Below are 20,529 nucleotides of genomic sequence, written 5' to 3' on the forward strand. Positions count from 1 at the left end.
GTGACCTTGGGCAAGTCACTTAACCCCCATCGCCTAACCCTAACCACTCTTCTGCCTTGGAACCAATACACAGTATTGATTCTAAGATGGGAGGTAAGGTCCACCCCCCCCCTAAAAAAAAAAGGAGACCTTTCTGTGCTTGATTTGGGGCAGAGGGAACAGGGTTCAGGCCTATAAGAATTGACCTAAGCCCTGGGGTGTGGAAAAAGGCAGTTGGTGAAACTTAGCTAAAAACTTAGCTAAAAAGTATGTTTGCCATTCATTCACTGTTCAAGCATAAGTTGTCCTTGAATTTTCCTACCTTCTTGCTTTTGCCTATCCTTGCCTTCATGGGGGCAATTTCTCTCCCTCTCTGCAATATCCTGTTTACTCTTCAAGGTCCAACACAAATGCCAATTCCCCATCCAATCTTTTCTCATTTTCCTTTTTCCCCAAAAGCCACATGTGATCTCTCTGAAACATGAACAGCAATTTTTTTCCCTACCTTTCCCTGGAGACTTATCATATTCTGCCTCGTACTCTCATTACTTAAGTACTTGTCTCATCGACTTTCTCTTCTCTTCTCTCCCTCCCCATTTCCTCATTCCCACTGTTATTATAAACTCCAGGAGGAAACTCCGTGTCTCAGTAAGTCTCAAAGAATGTATCATACTCATCTTGGTCTCCTTGGCAGTGAGCACTAGCATGCCCACTAAAAATATGTTGAATTAAGTTAATTGTAACATTTTGGTAAGCAAATCTAGTAATGGAATAGTTCTAGATTCCAAGGAAAACCATCATATTTAGATTATCAGGAAATACCCAGTCAATTAGTATCCAGATATCTGTTGAAAGGGGGATTTTTTCTGCTCTCCCTTACTTGGAAATTTATTCTCTTTATATCAGAAAAAGAATGGAAATATCTAAATGGATAAATTATGAGATTAACCATTCCCTTCTGAAGGCAGTGGTAGGTGATTTAGACTAGTAACCAGAAGATCTGGGTTATGGTGCTGACTCCACCATGTATGAGCTGGGTACACATGACTTAGTCTTTCTGAATCCCAGTTTTCTGACCTGTAAAAATGAGGATAATGTTTCTATTAGATGAGATGGACTGAGATATGTCATAGTCATAAATGTGAAATAAGTTATGGATGAATGGAATCAGGGTTGTATAGCTAATAATTAGCATTTTAAAAAGCATCTACTATGTGCCAGATACTGTGTTAAATTCTTGATGTATATTTTCTCATTTGATTCTCAAAATAACTCTGGGAGGTAGATTGTTCAGTTGATAAAACCGAGGCTAACAAACATTAATGACTTATGTGAAGTTATACAGCTAGTAAGTATTTGAATCCAGATTTGAACCCAGGTCTTTCTGACTTTATCGTAGTGCTCTTTCCATGATGACTTTTATGGCATTATATATAATGCAAAAACAGCCATGAAATCTTTTACAGGACTATGAGCAAATCATTTAACTCTATGGAGCCTCAACTTCCTCATCTATAAAATGGAGTTAATAATGTCTATAGAATCTAACTTTCAGGGGCAGCTAGGTGGCTCGGTGGATTGAAAGCCAAAACTAGAGATGGGAGGTCCTAGATTCAAATCTGATATCAGACACTTCCTAGCTGTGTGACCCTGGGAAAGTCACTTCACCCCCATTGCCTAGCCTTCACTGTGCATCTGCCTTGAAATCAATACACAGTCTAGTTTTTTTTTAATTTTTTAAGGAATCTACCTTTCAAGGTTGTTGTTTAAATTTATATGATTAACCATTCCCCTTTGAAGACAGTGGTAGGCAATATAGAATGCCCCCCAAATTTTAGTTTATGAAGGTTAAAAACTTCACTAAGATTATGGACCACGAATGGAGTATAAACACCATCTGTTAAGAGGTTATAATAATTGGAAGCAAAATAGCCCAGAGGAAATTCTTTGCACTGATATACTGTTAGTAAGGCCATACCCAGTTATACAACAAAAATTATATATTTTAATCTCTTACCTTCTTTCTTAGAATCAATATGAAGTATTAGTTCCAAGGTAGAAGAGCAGTAAGGGCTAGGCAGTGGGGGTTAAGTGACTCCACAGGGTCAGATAGTTAGTGTCTGAGGCCAGATTTTGAACCCAGGACCTCTTACCTCAAGGTCTGACTATCCATGGATCCACCTAGCTGCCCCACCCCTAAACCATAATTTTCATACTCCATAGCCTCTGTTAATGTGTCTTGAAACCCTCATTGCTAAGTATCACCTAATTGGTCCTGCCATAGTGCTTTCTTTGAATGAGTGGACAAACTTATCCCATCTCAGTCTCAATTTCCTCATCTGTAAATGGGGATAATGAGAGCACCTATATCCCAGGGTTGTAGGGAGGATCAAGTAAGGTAATATTTATAAAACGCTTAGCACAGTGCCTGGTTGGTACATAGTTGGCATTTAGTAAATGCTTATTCCCTTTGCCCTTCCCTGACTCCAGGGTCAGAGATATATCCATGGGATCAGACTGCCTTGTTCTGACCAGCAAATTGTTCTCATATTAGTAGATCAAGGTATAAAGTAATGCTGGAAGCTATTTTAAATTAGGTCAGTAAGTCTATTATTTTGCCTTCAAAGATGTTAACTTCAGAAGTGTACTTCTCTGTGTTTGGATAAGAGGCAGCCCTGATTTAGGTTGGGAATGGAGGACTTTCTTGGTTAACTTTTCAAGTGTCTTCATGCTCCTTTGAGCTTTAGTCTTAAGCAAATAGAAGAAACACAGTCACAGGACCTTGGGAGGTGGACAGTTAGGTCCCTGGAGTTTATGCCATCAACAAAAAACCTGCCCGTATGAGTTTTTGTGGAATCCAGTTCTTGAACTCAAGGTTCGTGGTGAGGGCTCATTTTGAAATTCAACTTAAATAACTTTTTTCTTCCCACTGATTAGGCTTTGGACAGTATAATGTTTCTCTCAGACTCCCTAGAAAGGATGGGCAGCCTTTTTAAATTGTTCAATATCTTATTAGCTGAGAAACTATTCAAGTAAACTACCTAAGATCAATTTGGTAATTGACCCTTAGGGAAGGTAGGGGGTAGAATTTCTGAGACTTTCTCATCCTCTCTCTAGGAGTTAAAAGCATCTGTGTTCAGTATAGAATATCATGGGGGCCTCTCAGTGTGCCTTTGAATGGCTGATGCTAATAAAATATTTATTATCAGCAGATGGTGGTAGGGTTGGTGGTGGTGGTGGGGGAGTGTGTGAGGGGGCATAGTAAAAGTAGTAGAAGCTCTCCTTTTCTTTTTAAGAACTATGAATTCAATTCTTTCTTTCTTTCTTTCTTTCTTTCTTTCTTTCTTTCTTTCTTTCTTTCTTTCTTTCTTTCTTTCTTTCTTTCTTTCTTTCTTTCTTTCTTTCTTTCTTTCTTTCTTTCTTTCTTTCTTTCTTTCTTTCTTTCTTTCTTTCTTTCTTTCTTTTTCTTCCTTCCTTCCTTCCTTCCTTCCTTCCTTCCTTCCTTCCTTCCTTCCTTCCTTCCTTCCTTCCTTCCTTCCTTCCTTCCTTCCTTCCTTCCTTCTTTCCTTCCTTCCTTTCTAAGTTTTGATTCTCAGTGCTAGGCAACTGAAGTTAAGTGACTTGTGACTTGCCCAAGGTCACACAGCTAGGAAGTATCTAGGTCCAGATTTGAACCTTGAGACTTGAGGCTTGGAGCCCTATCTACTGTGCCACCTAGCTGCCCCCATGTTTTCAATACTTAATTTACACATTTATTAGGTGCCCTATTTATTTGAAGCATTGGGCTAGGTGCTTGAGATTATAAGGAATAAAAACCAGGAAAAAGTTCCTGTCCTTAAGGGGCTTATTAGGAAATACAAAATTAGCAAGGAGTGATGGTGGAAAAAGAGGAACCCAGGAAAATTTAGGGAGGGGGAGAAAGCACTTTTTACCCGGGGGTGGGGGTATTGGGGAAAGGGCAGACTTAGGGAAAGCTTTGAAGGAAGTCAAGCTAGATAGATCTAGGTCTTGAAGGAAGATGCTGAGAAGAGGAGGTAATAAAATGAGAGGTGGAGGTGGAGAGGAGGGGGACAAACAGAGAGTAGAAATGGTTTCTTTGTCTAGAATAATTTCTCCCTCTTTTCCTAATCCTTCCTGAAATTTTTAAACTCTAAACTCCAATGCTTGCTTTTAAAAAAGAGGTCTTAAAAAAACCTTTCTAAAAATCTCAGGACAATTCTTTCCCTTCTCCATCCTCCTCATTCCCCATCCTTAACCTTGACTTTTTTTTTTTCAATTATAGTAGAAAAAATTTTTGACAATTGATTTCTGACATTTTGTGATTCAGATTCTCTCTTCCACCAACCAGGAGGTAAATTGTCTGATATGGCTTATACTAGTGCTCTTATACAACACACAATTCCATAGTCCCTATGCCATTACAGAAGACACATATCACACATATAATAATAATAAAAAAAAAACTCATGAAAGAAAGTGAAAGATGGCATGTTTTGACCTGCAATCAGATTCTAATAGTTCCATCTTTGGCTTTGGATAGTATTTTTTATCATGAGTCCAATGGAATTATCTTGGAACCTTGTTTTGCTGACAGTAGTTTAGTTCCCAGAAATATTGTACTGCAGACACTGTTCCCTTGGTTCTAATCGCTTCACTTTTCTTAAGTTCAAAAAAGTTTTTCCAGGTTTTTTTTTAACTCATCCTGTTATCTCTTTTGCCACAATAGCATTCTGATACAAGCATATATTACAGCTTATTTAGCCGTTCCCCAATTGGTAGATACCCCATCAGTTTCCAGTTCTTTGCCATTGCCACAAAAGCTGCTAAAAATATTTTTGGACAAATCAGTCCTTTTCTCCTATCTTTGATCTCTTTGGGATACAGACTCAATGTGATATTGCTAGTTTTATAATCTTTTTGGTGTAGTTCGATATTTGCCTCCAGAATGGTTGTATCGGTTCACAGTTCCACCAACACTGTATTAATGTTCTACTTTTCCCATTTCCTTTTCTTCAACATTTATCATTTTTCTTTTTGGTCATATTAGCCAATTGTGATAGTTATGAGGCAGCATCTCAGAGTTGTTTTAATTTGCATTTCACTAACCAATATTGATTTGGAGTATTTTTTCATATGGCTATAGATAGTTTTGATTTCTTCATCTGAGACTGCCTCTTTATGTCTTATGAACATTTATCAATTAGGGAATACTTTACATTCTTATAAATTTGACTGGGTTCTCTGTATTTCTGAGGAATGTGGCCTTTGTCAGAGACACTTGCTCTAAAATGCCCTCCCCTCCCATTTGTTGTTTCCCTCCTGATCTTGGTTGCATTGGTTTTGTTTGTACGTAAACTTTTAAATTCAATTGCCCATTGATATGATTAGATTTTACACTTCTTTATTCTTGCCTTCCTAATGGTCTAAGTTATAGCAAATACTTGTTTGTCTTTTAGTTCATTTTGTGGATTGATTTTGTCCATGGTGTGGTGGAAGATAATGAGTGAAAATCTCTCATAGGACATAGGGAATAGAGGGGACCCAGGCAGTGAGAAGTAGGCTCAAACTGGTGGTCATCTAGCAAACTGGTTGTGTATGAGGAGCATCAGAAATCTAGGCAAGTAAAAGTTTCAGTTTGGGAAAATCAGCTCGAGTATGGAGGAACAGGTAAGAATTTGTAGGAGTAAGGAGACAACATCAGTAACAGTTCAGAGGCAATATCCCTGTATGGGAAGCCCCTCTCTTTATGCTTTGTTTTGTATTTCATCCTAGTTATGACAAGCTCTGGACTAAGGTGTTGATTGTGGCTAGAAAGAAAAGAGTTCAGTGACTAATGGACAGACTTTGTCCCTGATTGGAGCAGGGGCAGGAGTGCTAATGTCAGTGGGAGAACCAGCAGGACTTGGTAAATATCAAGATTCTGTCTTTCCTTGCATGTAGGAGGAGACTGTGACTTATGGTTTTGTACCCAGAAGAGAAAAGGAAATTGTGGTCTGGCATAGAAGCAGTAGAGGGCTCATGGTCAAGAGGCTTTTTTCTTTGGTAAACCAGCTTAGGTTCTGGCTGATTCCTGATTTTTGTGCTTAAAGGAAATTTTTAAAAAATTTTATTTAATTAATTTAAAATATTTTTCCATGGTTAAATGATTCTTCTTCTTTTCCTCCCCTCCTCCCACCCCCTCCCATAGTCATCGAGCAATTCCACTGGGTTTTACATGTGTCATTGATCAAGACCTATTTCCATATTATTAATATTTGTGCAAACCAGAGTGATCATTTAGAGTCTACATCCCCAGTCATATCCCTATCAACCCATGTGATAACAAAGTTGTTTTTCTTCTGTGTTTCTGCTCCCACAGTTCTTTTTCTGGATTTGAATAGCTTCTTTCTCATAAGTCCCTCAGAATCATCCTGGATCATTGAATTGCTGCTAGTAGAGAAGTCCATTATATTCAATTGTTACATTCAGTGTATCCATCTCTATGTACATTGTTCTGGTTCTGCTCCTCTCACTCTGCATCACTTCCTGGAAGTTGTTCCAGTTCACAAGGAATTCCTCCACTTTATTATTCCTTTTAGCACAATAGTATTCCATCACCAACAGATACCACAATTTGTTCAGCCATTCCCCAATTGAAGGGCATCCCCATATTTTCCAATTTTTGGCCACCACAAACAGCGCAGCTATGAATATTCTTGTACATGTCTTTTTCCTTATTATCTCATTGGGGTACAAACCCAGCAGTGCTATGGCTGGATCAAAGGGCAGACAGTCTTTTAAAGCCCTTTGGGTATAGTTTAGAGGAAGTTTTTAAAAGGTAGTGAAACTACATATCTCTTGGACCTTCCTTAGCAATTTTGGATACCAGTTCATTTCTTTTCAGTTCTTTCTCAAATTTTGAGAAATAGAGCTGTGGTATAATGAAGAGGTAAATGGTAACATGAATATGTTTCAGTATCCAAAGTCAGGAAGACCCGAGTTCAAAGCCTGCCTTATATACTTAATAGATATAATATCAATTAATATATAATAATATGAACATGTCACTTAATCTTATTTAGCCTCAGTTTCTTCATCTTGGAAAGGGAGACAATTTTGTCACTTACTTCACAAGGTTGTTATAAGAATCAATGAGATAACCATGTAGAGAATTTTATGAACCTTAAAGCACTATAAAACTAGTAACTATTATTATTATTATTCTAGAAGTACTTATTGTGTACCTTCCATGTTCCTAGTATAGAGAGATAGGCCAGAAGACCCTTCAGCAAATGTTTATTAAGTGCTAACTGTGTACTTAGTGCTCTGTGGGAGATAATAAGAGCTAATACTTATATAAAGTTTACTATGTGCCAGGCACTATGCTAAGTGCTATACAAATATTTCATTTGATCCTCCCAATAGCCCTAGGAGGTAAGTGCTTTTTTATGCCTATTTATAGATCAGAAGACTGAGACAAACACGTTAAGTGATTTGCCCCAAGGGTTACAGAGATAGTAAGTGTCTGAGACTGAATTTAGCTTCAGGTCTTCCTGAAATTATTTAGGTAAGACATTATGTCTTCATGGGGCTTTAGGATTAGTGGGAAGACAAGCTATGAACACTTTGTTGTTTAGTCATTTTTCAGTTGTGTCTGACTCTCTGTGACCCTATTTTGGATTTTCTTGGCAGAGATACTGAAGTGGTTTGCAATTTCCTTCTCCAGATCATTTTACAGATGAGGAAACTGAGGCAAAAAGGTTTAAGTAATTTGCCCAGGGTCACACAGCTAGTAAGTTCCTGAAGTCAGATTTGAAGATAAGACTTCCTGACTCTATCTATAATTATAATAATGCAATAGGGGATGATTGCTTTAGAGAAGTATAAAGTTCTCTGTGGGGTCTGGGTGGGAGGATCATCACTGAAAAAGTCAGGACTGCTTCCTGAACTTGGGAGTTCAGGGGCCATGCTTGTTTGCTCTGTGTTGCTTCAATTTTGGTAAATGTGCTTTTGGAGCAAGCAAATATGATTCTTAAACTCAAAATGAATTTTTTTCTTTTGGGAAATAACGTTTTCCATAAGATCTATTTACTAGGCAAATGTCATGTCTAGCACAGATTAATTAAGATATTGATATGGCTCCTAATATTATCTTTCTTTTGAATTCTAGATAGCTAAATTCACATTAATGAAGGAACAGAAAATAGCTGAGCATTTTATTGGACTAAGAAATGGTCTAGAATATCAGCAGCTATTTTGAGTTGGATGCCCCCCCCCCCTCAGGTCTTGGGATCCCTGTGGTAACTACTTTTGTGAATCCTCATAAAATTGGATAAAAGAGTCACCTGGCTGCCCAGTGGATATAATTCTAGACTTTTGAGTCAGGAAGATGAGTGTGAATCTAGTTGTCTGAACCTGGGCTTCTGCCAGCCTCAATTTCCTCATCAGGAAAATGGAGACAGTAATAGCACCTACTCCCCCTCTGTACCCCCCAGTCTTGTAAAGATCATATGACATAGATATATGTAAAACACTTTATGAACATTAAGTAGCCATATCAGTGTTAGCAATTAGGTATGATTCAGAGGAATAACTATGGAAGAATTTCTTTATAGCAGTACAGCATGGACTTACCTATTTGAATCTCAGTTAATTTAATTTCTACACTATAAGTGTGCTAAGTGGAGTTAGGAACATCTCTGGCACAGAAATGCTTACATAGTTAAATATAAGGCCATAAGCCTTGAAAGTGAGGAACTAATCCACCTGATCACCCTCATGAAACAGAAATAGTATAATATTTACCTGGAGGGAAAAAAAAAAACCTATTAGACCAAATGAGAAAATTAAAAGTGAGTCATCCATTAATTATATAGAAGGCATACCTGTTAAGGTAGGATTTGGGGTAAGGAAAAAACAAGAGGAAAACATATAAATCAATTCTGCTTTATTGTTTGGGAAGGGTAGGAAAGGAATAAGGGTTTAGGAATATATTTATTCTTATACTTAATTTAAAAGATTATAACTAACTAAACTGTTACTAAACTAAAACCTTAAATTCCCAAATATCCCAATCTCACACCAGGAGTCCAAATCAAATAGAGCCAGGATCTTTTGTTGTTAGATGTCTAAGTAAATCCAGACTGATGCTGCCAGCAGCCAGATCCAGAAAAACTCCTTCCTCCGTTGATCACAGGCAAAATCCTCTTCAAGGTCTTCCAGGAGAGCAGACTCTGAGAAGACAAACTTTTGGGCATAGAATCTTCCCAGATCCCAAGGCTCAGGCTCCCATGTGACCTTTGGTCAATCATTCCCTAAGATTTGCATTTCTCAGTTTTTGCAACAGTTTTGCAAATTGCAAACCTTTTTTTTTTTATCCTTTATCACATACCCTAGAAGAAAGATCTTGGTAAGACTTCCCTCTTTCCTATATTTCCTAAGTAATTTACATTTCCTTGACAAAGTTCATTTCATGATAAAGGCCAAGCAATTTTGGCCCTGGGTTGTCCCCTTGTCCTTTTAATACTATATTAATAATTGAATAATTTTTAGGTAGTTTCCTTGAGGAAACTGGAGCTTTTGTAAATAGTCCCTCTTCCATTTGTGGCTCTCTTCTCTGAGCCTTTCAATCTGCCTCTATTCCTCCTTTTAAAGGCCAACACCAAGGGTGTAACCCAAGTATAGGAAGAAGCATCTTCATGTGGTATTAAAAGGACTGGAACATTGTCTTCTCATGGCAAGGAGAGTTCCTATTGAGCATGGCTCCTTAAAGAGACAGAAGTTGGGTTCAGGAATTATAGCAGGGATTCCTTTCATGTATAAGTTGTACTGACAGATGGTCCTTGAGGTTTCTTCTAGCTTTCAAACTCTGAGATTCTGAGAAAACCTTATCAGACCTTCCTTGTAGTACCCACTTTGCTCATGTATTTGGGCACTTTACTATAACCTCAGAAATTTGAACTAAGCCTTCAAAAACCTTTTTGGATTTGGGAAATTGGTAGCAGGTAGACCAGCTACCTAAACTAGTCACCCAGAGGTACTGTGTCTTAAGTAATATACATTTTTGATGATTAGTTTCTTTATAATTTTATTTAATCACTATTATCTAACTATTCCTGAAAGACTATTTGTATAAGACAAAGAATGAAAGGTACTACAGCTATCCCTTCCACATCGGGACTTTCCCATGATGATTTTGATATATCATGGGTGAGCATAAGAAACTAAATGGGAATTTGGGGGGGTAGTTTTGTGGAAGTTACAGAAGACATGCCAAGGCTGGCTGATGACACAGAAAAAGAATAGGAACTCAGGAATAAATAACAAATATGTATATATTATATAATATCATTAAAATAAGTAAAAAGTTAAAGTTTGTGAAAAGAATTCAAAAGTCAAAAAATTTTATGTGGAGTTTCCAAATTGGGGGGATACTATGCCCCTAATCCCCATGATGTGGAAGGATACATATACATATGGTCATTCTCTAAACTTATTGTACTTTCTACTTCCCCCTCCCTCATTTCCCTGGCCCTTTATTTTAGTGGCAGCAATCCGTATTCCTCTTTTGGAGCAACTCAAGTGAGAGATGATGAGAAGAATTTATGGAGCATACCTCATGATGTATCCCATACAGAAGCAGATGATGATAGGATACTATATAATTTGATTGTCATTCGAAATCAACAGCCCAAAGATTCAGAGGTAAGTCAATAAGCAAGTAACTTTGGAGATCCCAGTCTGAACATTGTCATGTATGGTAAAATCGTAATCATTTGGATCTACCTAAAAGGGCAGAAAGTACAAGTTGTCACCTGTTTGAAGAGAAATAGATATTAGTTCTTTTTATTATATATAATAGGATGATGGTCTCCTCCTGCTTTTGCAGTGGTAGAGGAAGAAAGGTGGGAAAGGGAACAGAATCATTAGAGATGATTTTTATATCACTAAGAAACTTTAGTTTGATTACTGATACTCTAAAGATCTCCATCCAATGAGCAGTAGATTTTATATCCCCATGTTGCTGGAGGAGCTGAATTTATTAATCTGGACTTTTTAAATGTATACTATAGTTGTTATAAATAAAACCAGAAGGAAGGAGGAAGTTGCAGCAAGGTGGAAGGACAACTCATTGCTATTCCTTGATGAGGTGATGAAAGGAATTGGTGGGAGTTCTTATCATTTGTCCAAAGGCAACAAGAAACATTAATTATGGGATATTTGGTCATCCCACATTACAATATTAATGATGATTATTGAAAAAAAGATGATCATGAAAATAATTACACTCTTTATAGTGATACTGTTTGCTAAGGATAATGGGAGTAGAACTTCTGTAAGAAAAACTTGACAAATGCTGCAAGTTAAACCAAAATATATTCTTTTGCAAGATGATTTCAGGACAAAAGTGGGAAAAGTTGAGGATGGTGAGAATTATATAGAAGAATATAGTTCAGAAAGAAAAAAGAGACTTTTGTAGATTACAAAACATATAATCTCAGTCTTATGACTTTATATCATGAACACTTTATTGGAAAGTTCTGGATATGACAAGTAGTAAATAGTACCAAAAAGAACAAAATAGATTACATCACAAAAGAAAAGAAAAGCTTTGTCAATGATATGAAAGTTACTCTGTCAGCAACTTGTGAATAGGCAGATCATCAAGACATTAAAGCTAAGATCAGAATTGTTATAAAACAAAAAGAAAGAATAGCGATGAGAAACACAGTTGAAACAATTTAAACTTGACCAATTAATTGAAAATCAAAGTTGAGAAATGGACAACAGAAGTGATATCAACACTGAATACAATAATTTTATTCAGAAGTTTATCTAGTGAAAATTAATTGCTTCAACAAGGAGTCCAAAGAGTACAGAAGAATTAACAAACATAGCAAACATTGGACCAACTTTGTATATCTGGAACAGATAGGACTGATGGACTGTGTCTTGGATCTATAACTGAATAAGAGAAAAAGAGTGACCTGGATTGCCTCAGGGGAATTTTAAAGTTCTTTTATTAATTCTATAATTCATATGAAAGCAAAGACTCATCTTTTAATACTGACATTTTGCCTGTGTGGCTACATGGCAATAAAGACATGTGGTACCTTGCCTATGAAAAATTAAAAATGAGTATCATGTAGAGGAGAATGAAGAAGCTCATTGTGGGCATGATCAGACTACAACTTATAATCAATGAGGAACTCTGAATTACCACACATTTACTATGATTTAACGACTGCAAATGGATGCCATTCAAATATTTGAAAATAGATTGCTTTCTTAAGTACTGTGGAGCAAACATTCTACTAGAAATATTACCCAATTTATTTGACATTCTCTTTCTGAAGATATATTCTGAAGAATAAAATGTATTATTATACAGAATTGACTATGCCAGATTGAGTTATCACAATTTTTGAACTTCTGGAGTCCAATTAGCTTTTATTGGTGAGATTTTGAAAGTTTTCATTTAAGAGACACTGATTTTGGATATAACCCAACGGTGATTTCCAAGAGCAGCTTTTAGCACACATCAAAGCAGTTCCTGCCCTAATGAGGAATGAGTTTAATGAGATCTTACAAAGCAACTCAGGAGTCTTCTAAGCCCTTAACATTATTGATTGACAAATTAAGAAATAGGTCAGAAGGTGAAGAATTAGTGTTTTGAAAGTATATAGCAGTTATGCATGACAAGGCTTGGCAATTTTCCACCTCCGTTCAAAAGAAAAGTTTGTAGGTAGCATTTGCCAATACTTGGTGATAGGCATTCTAATATCAATTGATCTGAAATGTTTTGAGTGTATTGCTATGGAGTATGCAAACTTCTAGTTTTTTTGAGTCTTACAGTGAATGAGAAGAGCAGTAAACTTATTTTCTTGGACTTTGGATATAGAAAAACTATCTGTGTATTTGATGCATGCAAAGACTCTTAGGTAGAAAATGTCTTCTATTTGCTCCTAGTACTTGTGCCATCTTTGTTATTGTTCTCTAAGGGGGGAAGTCCTAAACCTCAGCCCCCCTTTTATGTGGTTGAGGATAGTGATGTGAGTGAATGACTAAGCTGGTAGATGGGTAAGTTTGTCATCATTAGAAGTGCATGATTGGGGGCTGCTAGGTGGCTCAGTAGATTAAGAGCCAGGCCTAGATACAGGAGGAGCTGGGTTCAAATTTGGTCTCAGACATTTTCTAGCTGTATGACCCTGGACAAGTTACTTAAACCCAATTGCCTAGCTTTTCTGCCTTGGAACCGATATGTATTCTTGATCCAAGATAGAAGGTAAGCATATTTTTTTAAGTACATGACTCTGGTAAAGAAATAAGACACATATGAACATTATAATGTCAATCAATAAACATTTATTTAATCTTTATTATATACCCAAAACTATACTGAGGATACAAATAAATAATAATACTTAGTATTTATGTATCAATTTAAGTTTTTCAAAGTGCTTTACAAATATTTTCTTATTTTATCCTCATAACAATTCTGGAAAGGAAATATTCTTATTATCCTCAGTTTACAGATGGGGAAACTAAAGTAGTCAGACATATTTTACCTTGAGTCATTGAGCTAGGAAATGAATGAGCCTGGATTTTAACTCAGATGTTCTTGACCCTATATTTGCAATTTAGATAGATTTAAAAATATATAGCTTAGAGCAGGCACTTAATACTAAATAACTAAATCTATACCTATATCTATCTATCTGTCTCTATGTATCTATGTATGTATTTATGCATCTATGTATCTGCTTTTCTTTCTTTCTTTCTTTCTTTCTTTCTTTCTTTCTTTCTTTCTTTCTTTCTTTCTTTCTATCCATCTATGTATCTATCTGCCTGCCTGCCTGTCTGCCTGTCTATCTGTTTGCCCATTTGTTTATCCATCTATCTGTCCATGCATCCACCCATCAGTCCATTCATCCATTTGTCCATCCATTTGTCTGTCTATCTGTGTATCTATCTATCCTTCTGTCCATCTGTTTGTCTGTTTATCTATCTGTCTATTCATATGTCCATCCATTTATCCATCTGTCCATCCATTCACCTGTCTGTCTTTCTGTCTCTATCTATCTATCTATCTATCTATCTATCTATCTATCTATCTATCTATCTATCTATCTATGCATCCATCCCTCTATCTATCTATCTATCTATCTATCTATCTATCTATCTATCTATCTATCTATCCATCTATCTATCTGTCTGTCTGTCTGACTGTACTAGGTACTGAAGCAGATACCATAAAAAGTTATTACATCTCTGTCCTTAGGAGCATACAATCTAAAAAGGGAATCAGGTCCTAAGATAGCTATAATTTACAATATCTGCTTCGTGTTATAAATATTTGCATAATCTTTGTTCAAGTGACCTTGCTGTCCCCTGTGGGTCTCAGTTTCTTCATCTGTGAAATGAAAGGGTTGAACTACATGACTTCGAAGGTCCTTTCCAGTTCTTCGGTTGTTATCTCTGTTATCTCTGTCATCTCTGTTAGAGAAATAACTCAGTATCTGTGTATTTGTGCCAAAGCACATGATTGTTTCCCCTGGGCAGGGAGAAACAAATTGTCATAAGCCTGTTGGGGGAAAATCAATTTGTGTTTCTGCTCACTTCTGTCTTTTGCCCCTTGAGTCTTCCCAGCCAAAGCAGGAATAAGAAGGCCCTTATGTAGCAGCTCTCAGTTCCCTATGCATCCTTGTATCTAAATCTAGAAGGGGGAACATTCTCCTAGAGTGGCGTATGTGGTGAGCAGGGCAGCCTAGACAGAGTCCCTGGGGCTCATAGCCACATTTGCCTCACTTCCCTGTAGGGTGACTCAGTTTGAAAAAGACTGTGTAGGAGGCCTTATGTGCCACGAGAACTCAGGTGAGGCAGGCTTCTAGGTCTGTTTGCTGGGGCATGAGCCCTGCAGGCCCTCTCACTTTTCCCATTAGCTCACAAGGCTGATTCCATGTGGAACATTTTGAGTCCTTCTGCTGCCCCCTTTTAATTAGCCATCCTTAAAACTGGGGAATTTAGTCTTATTAGAATATTAAATTCCTTGTGTTTAAATATGGTTAATCCCTCCAGCTAGCTTATTCATCCATGCTGCTGACCAGTGGAAGAGGCGCTTGGTGCAAATTTTCAGGAAGCAGAGGGTTTGAGGGTGTTCCAAGCTCCATTGAATTCAATTCCAAATGAAGAAATAGTTCTTTTCTTCTTTAATGTGTACACTTTTATTTGAACTGGTCTTGAGTCAGTGGAGAGGTAAAGCTCCTCCTCCTCCCCCAAGTACTGTCACCAATCTCATTAAGCTTCAGGGGAGACTGTAAAATCTTCATGTACATTCAAGAAACATTTGTTAAGTACATACTCTATGCTAGACACTGGAAAGAGTAAAACAGAACCCCAAATAATCTCTCGTTTATTTTATAGGGGGACACAAGATATAAATGGTTAATTAAGTTCAAGATAAAATGATGACTGTACTAAAGTAGGGGGGCTCAGGAAAGTCTCGTTCATGGAAGGGGGCATTTGAGCTGAGCTTTTTAAGAAATATGGAATTTTGGGGAGCAGCTGGGTGGCTCAGTAGATTGAGAGCCAGGCCTAGGGACAGGAGATCCTGGGTTCAAATGTGGTCTCAGACATTTCCTAGCTGTATGACTGTGGGCAAGTCACTCAACCCCCACTGCCTTACCTGTACTACTCTTCTGCCTTGGAATTAATACTGATTATTAATTAATTAATATTGATTCCAAGGCAGAAGATAAAGATAAAAAAAAAAGAGTTTCAGTGAGGCAAGAGTGAAGAGCAAAGGCATTCCATACATGGGAGAACACCTATGCAGACCCAAAAGTAAGAGATCACATGTAAGGGGATGATCTGTATCATCCTGGACAAATGACTTATCTTTTCTGGGTCTCAGTTTTCTCATCTGTAAAATGAAGGAGTTGGTCCGGATCTCCTTTTAGGTCTCTTCTTGTCATAAATCTACCAGAATTATCAGGGCAGAACGGGAACCCAGGCCTTCTGATGCCAGACAAGTAATTTTTCTGCTATTCAATGTTGACCTCCATGCTGATGTTCTAACTTCAGAGTCAAGAGTTTATCAGAAGATTTAAGTTTCATAGCTTACTGTGATGGGTTTTGTATAGCCTGACAAACAGTGGTGATTCAATTCCCAGTTTGACTTAAGCAAATCCGTTTGAATAAATCACATGCACTGTTCATATCTAATTTTCCAGAGACAAATATGTGTGTACATGTGTATACTTCATCAACCAAAGAGTAAATAAGCCAAATAAAAGAGAATTTAGACTACTAATAATAGTTAACATTTATTTAATGCTGTGAAGTATTCAAGGTGCTTACAAATATTAACTTGTTTTATCCTGACAACACCTGAGGTAGACAAAGGTTAAGTGACTTGTCTAGGGACACACAGCTACTGAGTGTTGTAAACTAGATTCGAACGCAAGTTAACAATGACACCAAGCTACCTCAATTCCATTTAACCAATCAAGTTAAATTAAAACTAGTTTTTTTTAAATAAAGGATTATGGCTTGAAAAGAAGAGTTCTGAAGATATAGCAAGTATAGAATTACAAACATTTCACAGGTAATTCAGTTCTCTCTCTCTGTCTCTGTATCTCTCTGTCTCTGTTTCTCTCTGTCTCTCTCTGTCTCTGTCTCTCTGTCTCTGTCTCTGTCTCTCTTCTCGTTGCATCCTCACTATTTCTCCAATTTCTAAATAATAGGATATTAGTTTTGGAATTTAAAGGGTCCTTAAGTGATCATCTGATTGAATAGAGGAGGAAACTAAAAACTGGACATTTGAAATGACTTGCTTAAGCATTCATAAGTAGTAAATGGCAGAATGAAACATTCAATCTCAAGTCCTATGACTGCCAAAATTCAACATTTCAAGATCAAAGTGTTTTTTTTTTCCTGCTGGACCATAATTGACCCAGTTCTCCATTTTACTTTGCTAGAGAGTATTTGGCCTCATAGGATTTGTGGGGAAGACAGAAGGTTTTTTTGGTTGAGAATGAAGCATTTTTACATTCTGTTCACTGTTCAAAATAGTCATTTTCTGTCTCAAGTCAGCTTTCAAGGCACATCAAAAAGATCCAGTCTATTTTGTAAGGCAAGCTCTTCCCAGTGCCAGAGGCAATTTTCAATAGTAATAGACACTCTTTTTGACCTAGTCATTTTTGCTTTACTGAAGAGCAGATATGTATATGTGAGTTGTATGTCTTTTACTGGTGTTTATTTGGGTTCTGCATGAATTAATTTTTTTGATTGGACTTAATTCAGTTCAATTTAACCTGCTCTGCTCTGTACAGGGATACAGTTACCTGCAACATTCTAGGATTTTGTTTCTCCATCATCTCCTCCCCTCCCCCCCCCATCTAGATAGGAAAATGATTTAGAGGAGATCTCTCTCTCTCTCTCTCTCTCTCTCTCTCTCTCTCTCTCTCTCTCTCTCTCTCTCTCCTCTTCTCCAGTCCTCCTCTCCTTCTCCCTTTCTCTCTCCACCTCCTTTGGCCCCCATCTCTCTGTCTCTGCCTCTATTTCTTTGTTTCTGTATCTCTGGATCTGTCCATGTCTCTGTTTCTCTCCCCACCTCTCCCTTGTTCCCCCTCTCTCCTCTAATATATCATTTTTCTTTTCTTTTTAGAGCATACCCCATTGTGTCTTTGGAAGCATAATTGATCACTGACCCTTGGCAAGCTCTGATTTGTGGCTGTTTGTCTTTTTTTACCCTTGTTTCATATTGCTTCTAGATTAATAGAGTTTCTATTTGTAGGAATCATTTGAGAACCAGAACTTTTTATCATGACCATAGTTTCCTTGAAATTCATCCCTGAGATGTCTTCCAAGTATCATAAGAACACTGATTCAAAACTGGAACCCAGTGGGCAAAGTCTACCCCCGCCCTTATTTTTCAGTTGAGAAAACTGAGACTTGAGGTTGGGGGAAGGGGAAGTGGCATGCCCAAAGACGTACGTTTTTTTTTTTTCCTGGAGTACCTTGTTGGGTGCCACAGTTTAAACTTCTTTCACTACTGCTTATTCTTCTTTGTCCTTTTACTTCCATCCAGACTCCAAAAGATGCTAAGGCTTTTAGATTCTTTTCAGATTCTACTCTCTTTCCTTCCTGAATAAGTCATAAACCGACTGACTTAAAGGCTTGTTTCTTGGTATCAACATATGCTGGACCCCATATATACTTTTCCAGTGCCATTGTTCTTATGAAAATCTATATTCAATGTTATAATGCTAACGGAATTTCTTGAAATAGAGCACTAGTGTTAGGTGCTAACTCCCAGTAGAAAAATGTAGGAAAAAGTTTGTTTTTCTGACTCCTCTTCCTTCTTTTCTTACTAGATTTTTTGAAACTTGGTCTTAGGATTAGAAAAATGGCTTTTCTAAAATTTTGTGATATTGAGCGGATAGCATTATTTGGTTCCACTTTACCTATCAAGATAGAGAAAGCTAAATAGTGGAAAAATGAAGATGGGTTAGGCATGTGGGAAATTAGAGAATATGCCAGAAAAAAGAACAATGTGGCTTTAATTCCTGCTACCAGGGAGACTAAACTTGGGAGTTCTGAGTCTAAATGAGACTAAGCCCACTGGGTGTCCATACTAAAATGATTGGGCAGCTAGGTGACACAGTGGATAGAGAGCTAGTTCTGAAGTCAGAAAGATGTGAACTCTCTGAGTTCAGTATGGTCATATACACTGCTCTGTGACCCTGGGCAAATTAGTTAACCCTTCTTCATCATTTACAAAGTAATCTGAAGAAGGAAATGACAAAACCACTACAATGTTTTTGCCAGAAAATCCCAAATGGCAGCATGAAGAGTTCCACATGACTGAAATGACTCAACAACAAGAACAAACCAAAATGATGACCTTACCTTAAGGCAGAAGGTACACCAGCTACACAGTCTGCCCTAGAAGGAATAAACTAGCCAGTTTTGTAAACAGAGCAGTACAAAGCTCCATATCTGATTAGCAGTGGGCTTGGGCCCATAAATGGCTGCTATAAGGATGGCATGGGAGAGATAGGGAGACTGTCTCAAAAAACTCAATCCAAAATCAAACAAAAAAAAATCAGGAGGAAAAATATAAGATCTAGAAGTGAAAGTGGGAGGAAGAAAGTACAAAGTACAAAGTACAAAATGAGTATACTGTGCAATAGAAAGAAAATAAATTGTCAGTATGGTAGAGAAAAAAAGAGAAAGAAGACCTTTGATTAATCTCAGGTTTGACATTTATAAGACATGTGGCATTGGAAACAAGGGCCACTTGCTTTTGTGTAAGTAGAAGAGATCAGACCAGGTGATCTCTAAAATCTCTTCTGAATTTAGAATTTTATGATTATCCTTCATTAAAATGAACCATGAAAGGATCATCTTATAAACACCCAAATAATTCCATTTAATGAACTTAAAGCACTTACTAGGTGGAAGCCATCAGACTGAATAGTTTTGTGGGATTCAGAAATTCCATGAGCTCAAGGAATTCTTTATTTAGTTGGAGAGTCAAATCTAACAGACATAATAGGATCACAAACTCTAGTGTCCTGATTCTGTTACTTTTGGATCTGGGCTAATGAAAGAGCTTTGGGGAAGAAAAGCTGATCAGGAGTATGGGTTTCTTTCTATTAATCATAACAAGATGATGGCCAATGGCATAAATTCAAATAGATTTTGTTATCCATCTTTCTTTGGAATATCGTGATGTGGATTCTATAGGAAAAGTAAGTTTGTTAACATAATGCAACTTTATTGACATGAGCAATATTTAACTCTTGCATTTTTAGTATCACCTAAGCCTCTCATTTGTAGGACTTTTCTTGACTAAAGTATATAACAATAACTAACATTCATATACCTTTACTATGTGCCAGGTACTATGCTGAGTGATTTACAACTTTTTAGTATTATTTGATCCTCCCATTCTCCCTATGAGGTAGATGCTATCATTATCTCCATATTACAAATGAGGAAACTGAGGCAAATAGAAGTAAACCTTGCCTAAGGTCACATAGCTAGCAAGTATCTGAGACTTTGAACTCTGCTCTTCCTGGCACTAGGTTCATCTTACTATTAACTACAGAATTCTCCCTAATGCTAATTCTTGGGATGAAAAAATAAGGAGAGTTTGTTTTAAAAAGGTATCAGGCCTTTCACACACATACACATGCACACACATCCACACACACCCACACACACCCTACTCATAGGCTCATAAACACTGATCATTAGTAGTTCTACATTTTTGTTAAACAATTTATTTGAATTTTTCAAAATTTAATATATGAAAATAGCTGGCTAATATTAACTAGAACGTGAACTTTAGATGTAGTAGAGAAATGTTTCTAACTCTTTATTTAAAATTTATTTTAACATTTTTGTGTTCCAAATTCTCTCTCTCTCCCTCTAGCCCCTACCCTTTGAGATCATAAGCAACATGGTACCCTTTACAAATATGGAGTGATAAAAAAGCATTTAACATCATAATCAAAGATGATACTATATTATAAGGAGATATGAAGTAGAATTTGCCTTGTG

At 37.1% G+C, this 20,529-nt stretch overlaps 1 protein-coding gene across 1 annotated transcript in view; it reads left to right on the top strand.

Moving 5' to 3' along the window:
• The window catches only part of MREG (melanoregulin), an 86,475-nt gene that overhangs the window by 13,398 nt on the left and 52,548 nt on the right, over positions 1-20,529 (top strand). Inside the window, exon 2 of the mRNA XM_001368220.4 lies at positions 10,503-10,662. Within this exon, the coding sequence (XP_001368257.1) occupies positions 10,503-10,662 (160 nt within the window). The remainder of the gene's footprint in view (positions 1-10,502; positions 10,663-20,529) is intronic.

The sequence above is a fragment of the Monodelphis domestica genome, chromosome 8 (genome assembly GCF_027887165.1).
Source record: "Monodelphis domestica isolate mMonDom1 chromosome 8, mMonDom1.pri, whole genome shotgun sequence".
NCBI classification, from domain to species: domain Eukaryota; kingdom Metazoa; phylum Chordata; class Mammalia; order Didelphimorphia; family Didelphidae; genus Monodelphis; species Monodelphis domestica.